Here is a 15,493-nt window from a genome sequence, read left to right on the forward strand (position 1 = left end):
GTCACTGGTTGTCACTGACCACCCAGCAAGTCACGTGTCCGATGAAGTAAGCCACTGCACATTTACTGTTTGTAGAGCGCCTTGGGGCAACTGTTTGTTGTGATTTGGCGCTATATAAGAAAAAAGTTGATTGATTGATTGATTTCCTGATGATTAATGTAAATGAAGTCTGAGACATATTTGGTGTCTCGGTGGCTCCCCTCACTGATTTACTGGTTGTCTTTACTGATGATTATGTAAATAAAGTCTGAGGCGTATTTGGTGTCTCGGTGGCTCCCCTCACTGATTTACTGTTTGTCTTTACTGATGATTAATGTAAATAAAGTCTGAGGCGTATTTGGTGCCTCGGTGGCTCCCCTCACTGATTTACTGTTTGTCTTTACTGATGATTAATGTAAATAAAGTCTGAGACGTATTTGGTGTCTCGGTGGCTCCCCTCACTGATTTACTGGTTGTCTTTACTGATGATTAATGTAAATAAAGTCTGAGGCGTATTTGGTGCCTCGGTGGCTCCCCTCACTGATTTACTGTTTGTCTTTACTGATGATTAATGTAAATAAAGTCTGAGACGTATTTGGTGTCTCGGTGGCTCCCCTCACTGATTTACTGTTTGTCTTTACTGATGATTAATGTAAATGAAGTCTGAGGCGTATTTGGTGTCTCGGTGGCTCCCCTCACTGATTTACTGTTTGTCTTTACTGATGATTAATGTAAATGAAGTCTGAGGCGTATTTGGTGTCTCGGTGGCTCCCCTCACTGATTTACTGTTTGTCTTTACTGATGATTAATGTAAATGAAGTCTGAGGCGTATTTGGTGTCTCGGTGGCTCCCCTCACTGATTTACTGGTTGTCTTTACTGATGATTAATGTAAATGAAGTCTGAGGCGTATTTGGTGTCTCGGTGGCTCCCCTCACTGATTTACTGGTTGTCTTTACTGATGATTAATGTAAATGAAGTCTGAGGCGTATTTGGTGTCTCGGTGGCTCCCCTCACTGATTTACTGGTTGTCTTTACTGATGATTAATGTAAATGAAGTCTGAGGCGTATTTGGTGTCTCGGTGGCTCCCCTCACTGATTTACTGGTTGTCTTTACTGATGATTAATGTAAATGAAGTCTGAGGCGTATTTGGTGCCTCGGTGGCTCCCCTCACTGATTTACTGGTTGTCTTTACTGATGATTAATGTAAATGAAGTCTGAGTCTTGAGTGCTTCTATTTTCAGACATGCACAGACAGAGGAGGTGGTGGAAGACATCAAACACACTACACTTTTCAGATAACAATAACCTAAACAATTTCTAAATAGATTAAGACAGTAAATTAACATAAAAAAAATTACATAATTAACAGGAAATAAAAGGGGTGAGTTCTTCTAAAAATTGTTGTTGTCATCTTCATCTTTTTCTTCTGGCTGTTCCCATTAGGGGGCGTCACAGCAGATCATTCGTTTCCATCTCACCCTGTCCTCTGTATCTTCCTCTGTCACACCAACCACCTGCATGTCCTCTCTCAGCACATCCATGAACCTCCTCTTTGGTCTCCCTCTTCTCCTCCTGCCTGGTGGCTCCATCCTCAGCATCCTTCTCCCTATATACCCTGGGTCCCTCCTCTGCACATGTCCAAACCATCTCAATCTCGCCTCTCTGACTTTGTCTCCAAACCGTCCCACCTAAGCTGTCCCTCTGATATGTTCATTCCTAATCTTGTCCATTCTTGTCACTCCCAAAGAGAATCTCAACATCTTCAGCTCTGCCTCCTGCCTTTTTGTTAGTGCCACCGTCTCTAAACCATACAACATAGCTGGTCTCACTACTGTCTTGTAAACTTTCTCCTTCACTCTTGCTGATATTCTTTCGTCACAAATCCCTCCTGCCACCTTTCTCCACCCACTCCACCCTGCCTGCACTCTCTTCTTCACCTCTCTACCACACTCTCCATTACTTTGAACAGTTGACCCCAAATATTTAAACTCATCTACTTTCACCACTTCTACTCCTTGTAACTGCACTATTCCACTGGGCTCCCTCTCATTCACACACATGGACTCAGTCTTGCTTCTACTGACTTTCATTCCCCTTCTCTCCAAAGCATATCTCCACTTCTCCAGACTAGACTCAACTTGCTCTCTACTCTCACTACAGATCACAATGTCATCTGCAAACATCATAGTCCATGGGGACTCTTGTCTGATCTCATCCGTCAACCTGTCCATCACCACTGCAAACAAGAAAGGACTCAGAGCTGATCCTTGGTGTAATCCCACCTCCACCTTGAATGAGTCTGTCATTCCGACTGCGCATCTCACCGCTGTCGCACTATTCTTGTACATGTCCTGCACTACCCTAACATACTTCTCTGCCACTCCAGACTTCCTCATACAATACCACAACTCTTCTCTTGGCACCCTATCATAAGCTTTTTCTAAGTCCACAAACACACAATGTAACTCTTTCTGTCCTTCTCTGTACTTCTCCAACAGTATTCTCAGAGCAAACATTGCATCTGTAGTGCTCTTTCTCAGCATGAAACCATATTGCTGCTCACAGATCTTCACCTGTTTTCTAAGCCTAGCTTCTACTACTCTTTCCCATAACTTCATGCTGTGGCTGATCAACTTTATGCCTCTGTAGTTACTGCAGCTCTGCACATCGCCCTTGTTCTTGAAAATAGGAACCAGCACACTTTGTCTCCACTCCTCAGGCATCCTCTCACTTTCCTAGATTTTATTAAACAATCTGGTTAGAAACTCCACTGCCATCTCTCTCAGACATTTCCATGCCCTCACTGGAATGTCATCTGGGCCAACTGCCTTTCCACTCTTCATCCTCTTCAAAATTGCTTCCCCTCCATCCAGTGCTTCTCTCACCTGCTCGCTAAATCTCACACAACAGTCTTCCTCCTTCAGCTTCCACCATCTGATCCTTTGTTGAGCTCTCACTCTCTTCTTCTTCTTCACCTCTAAAGTCATCCTACAAACAACCATCCTGTGCTGTCTAGTGACACTCTCTCCTGCCAACACCTTACAGTCTCTGATTTCTTTTAGCTTGCATCTCCTATAAAGAATGTAGTCCACCTGTGTGCACCTTCCTCCACTCTTATATGTTACCCTGTGCTCCTCCCTTTTCTTAAAGTAGATGTTCACCACAGCCATGAAGATGTTAGTTTAACGTCCTTAAATTGTTTTAACGAGTGTTTAGCGCTAAAGTCCGCTGATCACACAAATGAAACAGTACTCTGTAAACGGTTTCATGACAAAGGGGCTGATTACTTTTGCAACCAATCATCTTGGCTTTCATATTTGAATTTATATCAAGTTGTAGAGATTTACGTTCAGTTTGAGTTTAAGGAAGATAAATTTAGAAAATTTTTATCCAGAGAAGCCTGATTTACTTTTTTAGTTGAAATGCCAGAAACAAATTAAAATGCATGAAATACCAAGGGGCTGAATACTTTTGCCAGCCACTGTAAGTGAGGTCTCTGTCTGTCTGTCTGTCGTTTTCTCCTCTGGGGAAGCACAAAACCTTTAATCTGTAAAATAATCTGTTAATTTAACAGGAGGTACTGGGGATTATTTAATGAAGGAGTTTGATGAAGTTTATTCTTTCACTCAGATGGACACAGATGCACTTTTCAGCTGTGTGTCTCTGAGCTGGCGTTCTCAGCGCTGTGGTCTCTAAATAAACAGATCAGATTAACAGGTGACACTGATATCCACCAAAATGCTGAATATGGGGGCTGATTATTGTTGGGACGAGGACTGAGGACGGGTTTCTATATTTTTGTGCACTCCTGAAAACGTCCTCTTTTTAAACTCCTGCCTACCGCTGAAGTGCATCCAAACGTCTTCTGCGCCTAAAGAACAATCCTGTGTGATTATCATGTTGGGATGAGCTCAGTGCACCCCCTAGGTGGAGAGGGAAGCAGTGCAGCTTTATGTGGTGGTCCACAACAAATCAGTCAACTCAATTCATGTCTGTTCCATAGTCATGGATCCATTTGAGTCCTAGCTCACATCTGGTCCCAGGACTGAGACTTCAAGTGGACCTGCTTTCAGACGGATGTCTGCTGAAACACTAAACTGTCAGTTAGAGGTTAAAGTGATGAAAGACTTTGTGTCCTCAGACCTGAAAGGAGTTTTCGGCCTGGTTCCTCTTCCAGACCTGATGAGATCAGTTTTTGTTTTTTTCATGAAAGATGAAACCTTCAGAATTTCAACAGAACAGGTTAAAAAAGGAGAACCAGCCTTAAGATCATGTGTTAGATCTCAGTCTGCCAGGACGGACCGTGTCTTCACATCATCCACACAAGGCAAGAGTCGGATCTCAGTCTGAAGACTCAACTTCTTGGTCCACTGGGGCAGGATATGGACGGTGACCTTCAGCACTGAACTCACAGTGATGTAAATACAGTCTGTTGTCAGCTGGGGTCCAGGTAACTGCCCGGTGTGGGTCTGGACAAGTAACCGCCCGGTGTGGGTCCGGACGGGTCCAGGTAACCGCCCGGTGTGGGTCCGGATGGGTAACTGCCCAGTGTGGGTCCAGACGGGTCCAGGTAACCGCCGGTGTGGGTCCGGACAGGTAACCACCCGGTGTGGGTCCAGACGGGTCCAGGTAACCGCCTGGTGTGGGTCCGGATTTGGTTTTCTTGCAGGTCTATATTATGCTGGTGACCTGTTGGAGCTGAACTCCAGAAGACTCTGAAAGGACCACCTGCAGTCTGCGGGTCCATGATGCATGGACGTATCGAACCCACAGCGGCAGGCCGTGCGGTAAACCATGCCGTGACTCCCCCTCCCTCCAGCCCCCTGGATGACCAACACCAGGACTGCAGTCCAAAATATAACAAATTTATTATTCTTAAATCAAAACTTCAGGCTGAGATAAAGGCCAAAATAACAAACAAAACGATCTTCCAAACACCTAAAACAACCAAAAACAGGAGTCTAACTCAAACGCCGAAGAAACGGGAGAAAACATTGTCCAAAATAAAATGGCTTCTTACCCCAGCATGGTGGATTAGCGGTTAGCACTGTTGCCTCATGGGTTCATATCCCACTTGTGGCCTTTCTGTTTGCATGTTCTCTCCGTGTTTGTATGGGTTTCCTCCGGCTGCCCCGGAGGAAAGAGAGCCTTAAATCAGAAGTGCCTGACTCCATGGTATAACTCACAAACTTGCAGCTTAAAGCAGATAACCCGTAAGTTGGAGAGGAAATGGCGTCTCACTAATTTAGAAGATCTTCACTTAGCCTGGAAAAAGAGTCTGTTGCCCTATAAAAAAGCCCTCCGTAAAGCTAGGACATCTTACTACTCATCACTAATTGAAGAAAATAAGAACAACCCCAGATTTCTTTTCAGCACTGTAGCCAGGCTGACAAAGAGTCAGAGCTCTATTGAGCCGAGTATTCCTTTAACTTTAACTAGTAATGACTTCATGACTTTCTTTGCTAATAAAAGTTTAACTATTAGAGAAAAAAATTACTCATAACCATCCCAAAGACATATCGTTCTCTTTGGCTGCTTTCAGTGATGCCAGTATTTGGTTAGACTCTTTCTCTCCGATTGTTCTGTCTGAGTTATTTTCATTAGTTACTTCCTCCAAACCATCAACATGTCTATTAGACCCCATTCCTACCAGGCTGCTCAAGGAAGCCCTACCATTAATTAATGCTTCGATCTTAAATATGATCAATCTGTCTTTGTTAGTTGGCTATGTACCACAGGCTTTTAAGGTGGCAGTAATTAAACCATTACTTAAAAAGCCATCACTTGACCCAGCTATCTTAGCTAATTATAGGCCAATCTCCAACCTTCCTTTTCTCTCAAAAATTCTTGAAAGGGTAGTTGTAAAACAGCTAACTGATCATCTGCAGAGGAATGGTCTATTTGAAGAGTTTCAGTCAGGTTTTAGAAAAAGATTTCTGGAGTGTGTTAGATGATAGTACAGAAACAGCATTAGTGAAGGTTACAAATGATCTTCTTATGGCCTCAGACAGTGGACTCATCTCTGTGCTTGTCCTGTTAGACCTCAGTGCTGCTTTTGATACTGTTGACCATAAAATTTGATTACAGAGTTTAGAGCATGCCATAGGTATTAAAGGCACTGCGCTGCGGTGGTTTGAATCATATTTATCTAATAGATTACAATTTGTTCATGTAAATCAATCAATCAATCAATTTTTTTATATAGCGCCAAATCACAACAAACAGTTGCCCCAAGGCGCTTTATATTGTAAGGCAAGGCCATACAATAATTACGTAAAAACCCCAACGGTCAAAACGACCCCCTGTGAGCAAGCACTTGGCTACAGTGGGAAGGAAAAACTCCCTTTTAACAGGAAGAAACCTCCAGCAGAACCAGGCTCAGGGAGGGGCAGTCTTCTGCTGGGACTGGTTGGGGCTGAGGGAGAGAACCAGGAAAAAGGCATGCTGTGGAAGAGAGCAGAGATCGATCACTAATGATTAAATGCAGAGTGGTGCATACAGAGCAAAAAGAGAAAGAAATGGCATGCTCTAATCTCTGTAATAAAATTTTATGGTCAACAGTATCAAAAGCAGCACTGAGGTCTAACAGAACAAGCACAGAGATGAGTCCACTGTCCGAGAAAATTAGAAAGGTCTTGTCTCAGAGTGATGCTGAAAAACTAATTCATGCATTTATTTCCTCTAGGCTGGACTATTGTAATTCATTATTATCAGGTTGTCCAAAAAGTTCCCTAAAAAGCCTTCAGTTAATTCAAAATGCTGCAGCTAGAGTACTGATGGGGACTAGAAGGAGAGAGCATATCTCACCCATATTGGCCTCTCTTCATTGGCTTCCTGTTAATTCTAGAATAGAATTTAAAATTCTTCTTCTTACTTATAAGGTTTTGAATAATCAGGTCCCATCTTATCTTAGGGACCTCGTAGTACCATATCACCCCATTAGAGCGCTTCGCTCTCAGACTGCAGGCTTACTTGTAGTTCCTAGGGTTTGTAAGAGTAGAATGGGAGGCAGAGCCTTCAGCTTTCAGGCTCCTCTCCTGTGGAACCAGCTCCCAATTCAGATCAGGGAGACAGACACCCTCTCTACTTTTAAGATTAGGCTTAAAACTTTCCTTTTTGCTAAAGCTTATAGTTAGGGCTGGATCGGGTGACCCTGAACCATCCCTTAGTTATGCTGCTATAGACGTAGACTGCTGGGGGGTTCCCATGATGCATTGTTTCTTTCTCTTTTTGCTCTGTATGCACCACTCTGCATTTAATCATTAGTGATTGATCTCTGCTCCCCTCCACAGCATGTCTTTTTCCTGGTTCTCTCCCTCAGCCCCAACCAGTCCCAGCAGAAGACTGCCCCTCCCTGAGCCTGGTTCTGCTGGAGGTTTCTTCCTGTTAAAAGGGAGTTTTTCCTTCCCACTGTAGCCAAGTGCTTGCTCACAGGGGGTCGTTTTGACCGTTGGGGTTTTACATAATTATTGTACGGCCTTGCCTTACAATATAAAGCGCCTTGGGGCAACTGTTTGTTGTGATTTGGCGCTATATAAAAAAATTGATTTGATTTGATTTGCCCCGGCTTCCTCCCACATTTAAAGACATGCAGGTTAGGTGGACTGGAAACTTTATAATTGTTCAGGTCTCGATCTCAACAGGACGAACCTGTTCAAGTTAAATTTTTACCTAAAACAAATAATTCCAACAATAACAAAAGGAAAACAAAAAGCAAGTGTTAGATACATACACACACACACACAACGTGGTTGGGAGCTGGTAGTAGGTGGAGCATTTGATGTTGGGTTCAGCCCTCCTTAAAAGTTGGACCAATCAGCCGGGGCCATCAGTAGACGCTCACCTGGAAAACAGAAACTCAGTAAACACACCTACACACCTCAGAAGGACTAAATATGACCTCAGGGTCACAACAGCAGAATTCAGAAGAAATACCACAAACTCTGAGATTTTGTGCAGACAAATGAAATGCAGTAAAACCGTCATGACATAAACTGGATATTCACACTCGTGGTCCCGGTACTTTTGTATGGTTTTCCATTTTGTATAACGGATTTTCGCTCACCTCGGCCCGATTGTCCCGCCCCATTAAAAAGCCCTCACCTGTAGTGGACAGTTCAATCTGGACGTGCCCTGGAACAGAAGCATGACACTCGCTGACTCGAGGAAAGTGCTCCGACCCGGCGCCTAAACCAAGCTAGGTGTTAAAGTTAACGTCTCAGTTACTACCCTGAGTACTTGTATGTTGTCTTGCTAAGTCTCTTCGTGCTAATAATTAGTGGTTGTTGATGTATTTTTTTGCTAATTATTCCTCTCAGTCTGAGCGTTAACAGGTGCATTTCTGAAAAACGTGTCAGTCGGCATTTTTCTGCATTTCTCAGCGTGTGACGTACATTTTAGAATGAGCACAAACATCTCGATGACAGACAGAGTGAAACGAACCTGCTACGTCTGAAAGCGAAACTTCTGAGCTATCATTTGAAAGTGATGCTCAGATTCACAGAGAGGAGACGACCCACCAAAACCCCAAAACTCTGAACCTTACAGTTTGTCGGTTTTGGAACCTAAAGCTGTTTGTGCGGCAGGATGCTGGTTTACTGCCGCCGTGATCCTGGACGTGGACCTGGACTTCTTTTCTGCTTGGTGATCCTGGACGTGGAACTGGACTTGTTTTCTGCTTGGTGATCCTGGACGTGGAACTGGACTTGTTTTGTTCTTGGTAATCCTGGACGCGGACCTGGACTTGTTTTCTGCTTGGTGATCCTGGACGCGGACCTGGACTTGTTTTCTGCTTGGTGATCCTGGATGTGGACCTGCTCTCTGGCTGCGTGCGATCGTGATGCAGGTGTGGGGCTTCTTTGATGTTGTGGACTTTTTATTTGGCAAGATGTTCAGTTTTTTCATCTTTTGCTTTGTGTTCTTTCAGTGAAAGTAAATTTTTATTTTACTTTGAGAGAGTGTGTGGGAATTTGAATGTTGGTCTGTGTGCACAGCAGAGTGGGACATTTCACGTCCAAGTACAAAGCAGCAATAAAACAGCTGAGATGTGGGTTAAAATTGCGCAGCACGATGTTTTATTTGTACATGGACATGGAATGTCTCTGTGACATTGTTTTTCCATAGCCAACATGACACAGATCTTATATATATAAAATATTTTTTTTCGCAGTTACATACAACCATTCTAAGCATTTTGGTTTGATTTTAACGGGCTGCGTTTCTGACTCGTGGCTGTGCAGCTGCACTAAACCTTCTCAGAGCTGATTTTAGTGTGACTGCGTCAAAATGAACAGTTATCACTTAAAAACGAGTCATCAGAACACGACATCACACCTATGGAAACTTCTGTGCCTCAGTTCTTAACATTAGCAGCTACATTCCATTGAAATGCACGCTGGGACTCTTCCAATGGTCACGTCACCGCTGTCGGAAACACACGAGTACTTTGTTTTCGGACGTCTCGTGGCTGTTTGTTGCAAATGCTGTATATTTTGAAACAGGTCACAGAAGTGCACAAAGAAATCCTGGTGGATCATCAGCTGGTCACTAACAGCCTAAATCTATAGTTGTATGTAAAACTTTGTGCCCCCCTGATGATTTCCATGATTTTCCTTTATAAATCATTGGTTGTCGGGATCAGAAATTTCAGTTAAATATATCATATAGCAGACAAACACACTGATATTTGAGAAGTGAAATGAAGTTTATAGGATTTCCAGAAAGTATGCAATAATTCTTTAAACAAAATTAGGCAGGTGCATAAATTTGGGCACCCCAACAGAAAAAATACATCAATATTTAGTGGATCCTCCTTTTGCAGAAATAACAGCCTCTAAATGCTTCCTATAGCTTCCAATGAGAGCCTGGATTCTGGTTGAAGGTATTTTGGACCATTCGTCTTTACAAAACATCTCAGGTTTGTTGGTTTCTGAGCACGGACAGCCCACTTAAGATCACACCACAGATAATAATATTCAGTTCTGGGGACTGAGATGGCCAGTCCAGAACGTTGTACTTGTTCCTCTGCATGAATGCCTTTGTAGATTTTGAGCAGTGTTTAGGCTCGTTGTCTTGTTGAAAGATCCAGCCCTGGCGCAACTTCAACTTTGTCACTGATTCATGAACATTGTTCTCAAGAATGTGCTGATATTGACTGGAATCCATGTGACCCTCAACTTTAACAAGATTCCCAGTACCTGCACTGGCCACACAGCCCCACAGCATGATGGAACCACATCCAGATTTTACTGGAGATTTTATGATTTCAGCCCCAACCAGTCCCAGCAGAAGACTGCCCCTCCCTGAGCCTGGTTCTGCTGGAGGTTTCTTCCTGTTAAAAGGGAGTTTTTCCTTCCCACTGTAGCCAAGTGCTTGCTCACAGGGGGTCGTTTTGACCGTTGGGGTTTTACATCATTATTGTATGGCCTTGCCTTACAATATAAAGCGCCTTGGGGCAACTGTTTGTTGTGATTTGGCGCTATATAAAAAAAAAAATTGATTGATTGATTGATTGACTGGAGGTAGCTGCTGTGTTCTTTTTCAGCCACGCATAATGCCCCCTTGTTATGTCCAAATAACTCAATTTTAGTTTCATCAGTCCACATCACCTTATTCCAAAATGAAGCTGGCTTGTCCAAATGTGCTTTAGCATACCTCAAGCGACTCTGTTTGTGGCGTGTACGCAGAAAAGGCTTCCTCTGCATTACAGCATCATACAGCATCTCTTTGTGCAAAGTGCGCTGTATAGTTGAACGATGCACAGTAAGTAAGTAAGTAAGATTTATTTATATAGCACCTTTCAAGATAGAAATCACAAAGTGCTTCACATAAGAACAAAGAAATTAAAAGCAGCAGAAACATAGAATCATAAAACTAGGTAAAAGCCAGCCTATACAAAAGGGTCTTTAGCTTCACTTTAAATGTTTCAACAGAGACACTATCTGCAGCAAGATCATGTTGTAGGTCTTTGGAGCAGGTCTGTGGGTTGACTATGACTGTTCTCACCATCCTTCGCTTCAGCTTATCTGAAATTTTTCTTGGCCTGCCACTTCGGGCCTTAACTAGTACTGTGCCTGTGGTCTTCCATTTCCTCACTATGTTCCTCACAGTGGAAACTGACAGCTGAAATCTCTGAGATAGCTTTTTATATCCTTCCCCTAAACCATGATGTTGAACAATCTTTGGTTTCAGGTCATTTGAGAGTTGTTTAGAGGCTCCCATGTTGCCACTCATTAGAAGAGATGCAAAAAAGGGAAACATTTGCAAATGGCCACCTTAAATACCCTTTCTCATGATTGGATTCACCTGTGTAAGGAGGTCATGGGTCAGTGAGCTTACCAGACCAATTTTGTGTTCCAATAATTAGTTCTAAATGTGTTCAAATCAATAAAATAAGGGTGCCCAAATTTATGCACATGCCTGATTTTGTTTAAATAATTATTACACACTTTCTGTAAATACTATAAACTTCATTTCACTTCTCAAATATCAGTATGTTTGTCTGCTATATGATATATTTAACTGAAATTTCTGATCCAGACAACCAATGATTTATAAAGGAAAATTATGACAATTATCAGGGGGGCCCAAAGTTTTACATACAAGTGTGGATTATGATGATTTCGGTGCAACATGTCCTTTAGTTTCACACATATCCCTGGGTGTGATGAACCAATCACAGCCCTCTGCGGGGCTGTGACTAACACGCACGTCTACGCCGTTGTATGGCCACGGAGTTACAGAGCAGCAGAAGCATAAATCAGGCTTTAGGATTATAAGGTACCACTCCGCAGTGGACTAAAAAAAAAAAAGGCGACTCGACCAAATGTGATCTCTTTAATGCACATAATGTTAAACACTTGTTTAAGGCAGGCGCTTAGTTTTTTCAGAGGAATTTTTGATCTGGTCATTAAATGAGGCAGGTCCAGATTCAGGATTCCCAGTCGATTGTTCAGTGCCCCCTGACTGGAACTAATTTGTTCCGAACATATAACGGATGTGATTTGTTTTGTACATATAACAGATTTAAGTTCGCTGGTCCACCTGAATCCATGAAATGAGACTTTTACTGTATTTCATGAATAAAACCACATAAAAATAAAAACTGTGGAATAAAGTATAACTCAGGCTGACAACATCAGAACCAGACCAACTAATCTGAATTTTATAAATAAATTAATTCTTAAACTGAGTTTGGGGGGGGGGGGGGGGGGGCACGGCCTGGCTGGAGGGGAACTGGACAGAAAAGCGTCACTTTGTGGTTAGTGATGAAAGGCTGAACGTCCTGTGACTGCTTCCTCTTCAGACCTGTTTTCAACTCCGAAGTTATTTCACTTGTCAGAAAGAAACATATGAAAAAAGTACAGTGCTAAAAAAAATTTAGTCCTTCCAGCAAAAACCGCTCTTTGTACCATGACCCGCTTGTGCCATGACGATCTGTTCTGCTGGACACAAATGTGGTTAATTGTTTGACTTTGGAGGAGATCTGTGTCTGAGTGGGTCCATTCTCTCCAGGTTAATGTGATTAAAAAAAGAACAGGTGAAGCAAACATGACAAAGAAACACTTTTCTGATGCTTTTGTCAAACCCCACAGATGTGCTGCCACCTGCTGGATGATTCATTGATGCAGATGAATAATTATACTGTTTCAAACCGCTGGACGTGTTCAGACGCTGGCTTTAGTAACCTGCAGTACTGTCTCTGGCCACTAGAGCCCCCTCTCACTCTGGTGACTGCCTACTGAGCGGGTGTTCCCTGTGCGCTGTCTTCCAGGCTCATCACTGCAGGAGTATGATCCCGTGTCAGGACAGCCCGTCCATCAAACACACCTACTATGCCCAGGTGAGTGACGCGCCGCCACCCTCACACAGGAAACGCTCGCTCACCGTGAAATCTGTCCGTCAGCGCCGCCCGTCTGCTCTGTGCTCAGGTGTCCGTTCCAAAACAGCTGGTGGCGCTGATGAGTGCCATGCCCGATGGACAGGAGCCCGACCCTGAGGACAGCAGCCGTGTCATCTACCGCTTCAGGCAACCGGTCAGTCACCTGACAGCAGACAGCCAATCAGCACACAGCTCAGGGCAAGTTAAAATGATTCTGATAGTGGCTGGAATCAGGTGAAGACACGAGACCTGTTGGAGACGAGCACGGACCAAAGCACAGTCTGGGTTCACGTCTGCTTTACAGAGACGTCCTTTGTTTTTGATGGTCATTGTTGTGTTGATGCCAGCGGAGGACAGCGCCCTCTAGTGGGGCCCCTCAGACGTGCGCTTCCCAGGTAGCAACACACTTTCAGAGTAGTTTTTAAGGTGCGTCTTTGAAGCGTTTGTACAGTCTCCAGTCTTTATGTTGGTGTTTTATGACCTATGTTACCCCGTAATAAGATAACTAATCGTAAGACTTCACTGCTAAATAGTCTTTTTAAAAACCCTATTACCCAATAGTGTGTGTGTGTGTGTGTGTGTGTGTGTGTGTGTGTGTGTGTGTGTGTGTGTGTGTGTGTGCGCGTGTGTGTGTGTGTGCGTGTGTGTGTGTGCGTGCAGGCTTCCACAGTCACTGATAACTCCTGAAGTTGTGCACTTTGGAACAATAAAACAGCTCTCAATGTGCTTTGACCTTTGACCTCCCCTCCAGGTTCCCATCCCCTCCTACCTGATTGCTCTTGTTGTTGGAGACCTGGAGAGCAGGTACGGTCTCACCTGATATCCCGCTGCCACGTGTAACACACCTGTGTGACTCTGTCTTAATAATTGGTCCACAGGGAGATCGGGCCGAGGTCTCGCGTCTGGTCTGAGAAGGAGTATGTGGACAAAGCAGCGTACGAGTTCTCCGAGGTGAGTCAATCAATCAATCAATCAATTTTTTTATATAGCGCCAAATCACAACAAACAGTTGCCCCAAGGCGCTTTATATTGTAAGGCAAGGCCATACAATAATTATGTAAAACCCCAACGGTCAAAACGACGCCCTGTGAGCAAGCACTTGGCTACAGTGGGAAGGAAAAACTCCCTTTTAACAGGAAGAAACCTCCAGCAGAACCAGGCTCATGGAGGGGCAGTCTTCTGCTGGGACTGGTTGGGGCTGAGGGAGAGAACCAGGAAAAAGACATACATGCTGTGGAGGGGAGCAGAGATCGATCACTAATGATTAAATGCAGAGTGGTGCATACAGAGCAAAAAGAGAAAGAAACAGTGCATCATGGGAACCCCCCAGCAGTCTACGTCTATAGCAGCATAACTAAGGGATGGTTCAGGGTCACCTGATCCAGCCCTAACTATAAGCTTTAGCAAAAAGGAAAGTTTTAAGCCTAATCTTAAAAGTAGAGAGGGTGTCTGTCTCCCTGATCTGAATTGGGAGCTGGTTCCACAGGAGAGGAGCCTGAAAGCTGAAGGCTCTGCCTCCCATTCTACTCTTACAAACCCTAGGAACTACAAGTAAGCCTGCAGTCTGAGAGCGAAGCGCTCTATTGGGGTGATATGGTACTAAGAGGTCCCTAAGATAAGATGGGACCTGATTATTCAAAACCTTATAAGTAAGAAGAAGAATTTTAAATTCTATTCTAGAATTAACAGGAAGCCAATGAAGAGAGGCCAATATGGGTGAGATATGCTCTCTCCTTCTAGTCCCCGTCAGTACTCTAGCTGCAGCATTTTGAATTAACTGAAGGCTTTTTAGGGAACTTTTAGGACAACCTGATAATAATGAATTACAATAGTCCAGCCTAGAGGAAATAAATGCATGAATTAGTTTTTCAGCATGACTCTGAGACAAGACCTTTCTAATTTTAGAGATATTGCGTAAATGCAAAAAAGCAGTCCTACATATTTGTTTAATATGCGCTTTGAATGACATATCCTGATCAAAAATGACTCCAAGATTTCTCACAGTATTACTAGAGGTCAGGGTAATGCCATCCACAGTAAGGATCTGGTTAGACACCATGTTTCTAAGATTTGTGGGGCCAAGTACAATAACTTCAGTTTTATCTGAGTTTAAAAGCAGGAAATTAGAGGTCATCCATGTCTTTATGTCTGTAAGACAATCCTGCAGTTTAGCTAATTGGTGTGTGTCCTCTGGCTTCATGGATAGATAAAGCTGGGTATCATCTGCGTAACAATGAAAATTTAAGCAATACCGTCTAATAATACTGCCTAAGGGAAGCATGTATAAAGTGAATAAAATTGGTCCTAGCACAGAACCTTGTGGAACTCCATAATTAACTTTAGTCTGTGAAGAAGATTCCCCATTTACATGAACAAATTGTAATCTATTAGACAAATATGATTCAAACCACCGCAGCGCAGTGCCTTTAATACCTATGGCATGCTCTAATCTCTGTAATAAAATTTTATGGTCAACAGTATCAAAAGCAGCACTGAGGTCTAACAGAACAAGCACAGAGATGAGTCCACTGTCCGAGGCCATAAGAAGATCATTTGTAACCTTCACTAATGCTGTTTCTGTACTATGATGAATTCTAAAACCTGACTGAAACTCTTCAAATAGACCATTCCT

The 15,493-nt window shown here is 43.3% G+C and overlaps 1 protein-coding gene and 1 long non-coding RNA gene across 2 annotated transcripts in view; one reads left to right on the top strand and one right to left on the bottom strand.

The window, feature by feature from the left end:
• Positions 1-15,493, top strand: part of lta4h (leukotriene A4 hydrolase) — a 90,033-nt gene that overhangs the window by 29,564 nt on the left and 44,976 nt on the right. Inside the window, exons 4-7 of the mRNA XM_034163574.1 lie at positions 12,754-12,822; positions 12,911-13,015; positions 13,613-13,665; positions 13,740-13,812. Coding sequence (XP_034019465.1) covers positions 12,754-12,822; positions 12,911-13,015; positions 13,613-13,665; positions 13,740-13,812 — 300 coding nt within the window. The remainder of the gene's footprint in view (positions 1-12,753; positions 12,823-12,910; positions 13,016-13,612; positions 13,666-13,739; positions 13,813-15,493) is intronic.
• The window catches only part of LOC117504187, a 28,899-nt gene continuing 19,087 nt past the window's right edge, over positions 5,682-15,493 (bottom strand). The window contains exon 4 of the long non-coding RNA XR_004558739.1: positions 5,682-5,693. This is a non-coding gene — a long non-coding RNA (uncharacterized LOC117504187). The remainder of the gene's footprint in view (positions 5,694-15,493) is intronic.

This window comes from Thalassophryne amazonica, chromosome 22, assembly GCF_902500255.1.
Source record: "Thalassophryne amazonica chromosome 22, fThaAma1.1, whole genome shotgun sequence".
NCBI lineage: Eukaryota > Metazoa > Chordata > Actinopteri > Batrachoidiformes > Batrachoididae > Thalassophryne > Thalassophryne amazonica.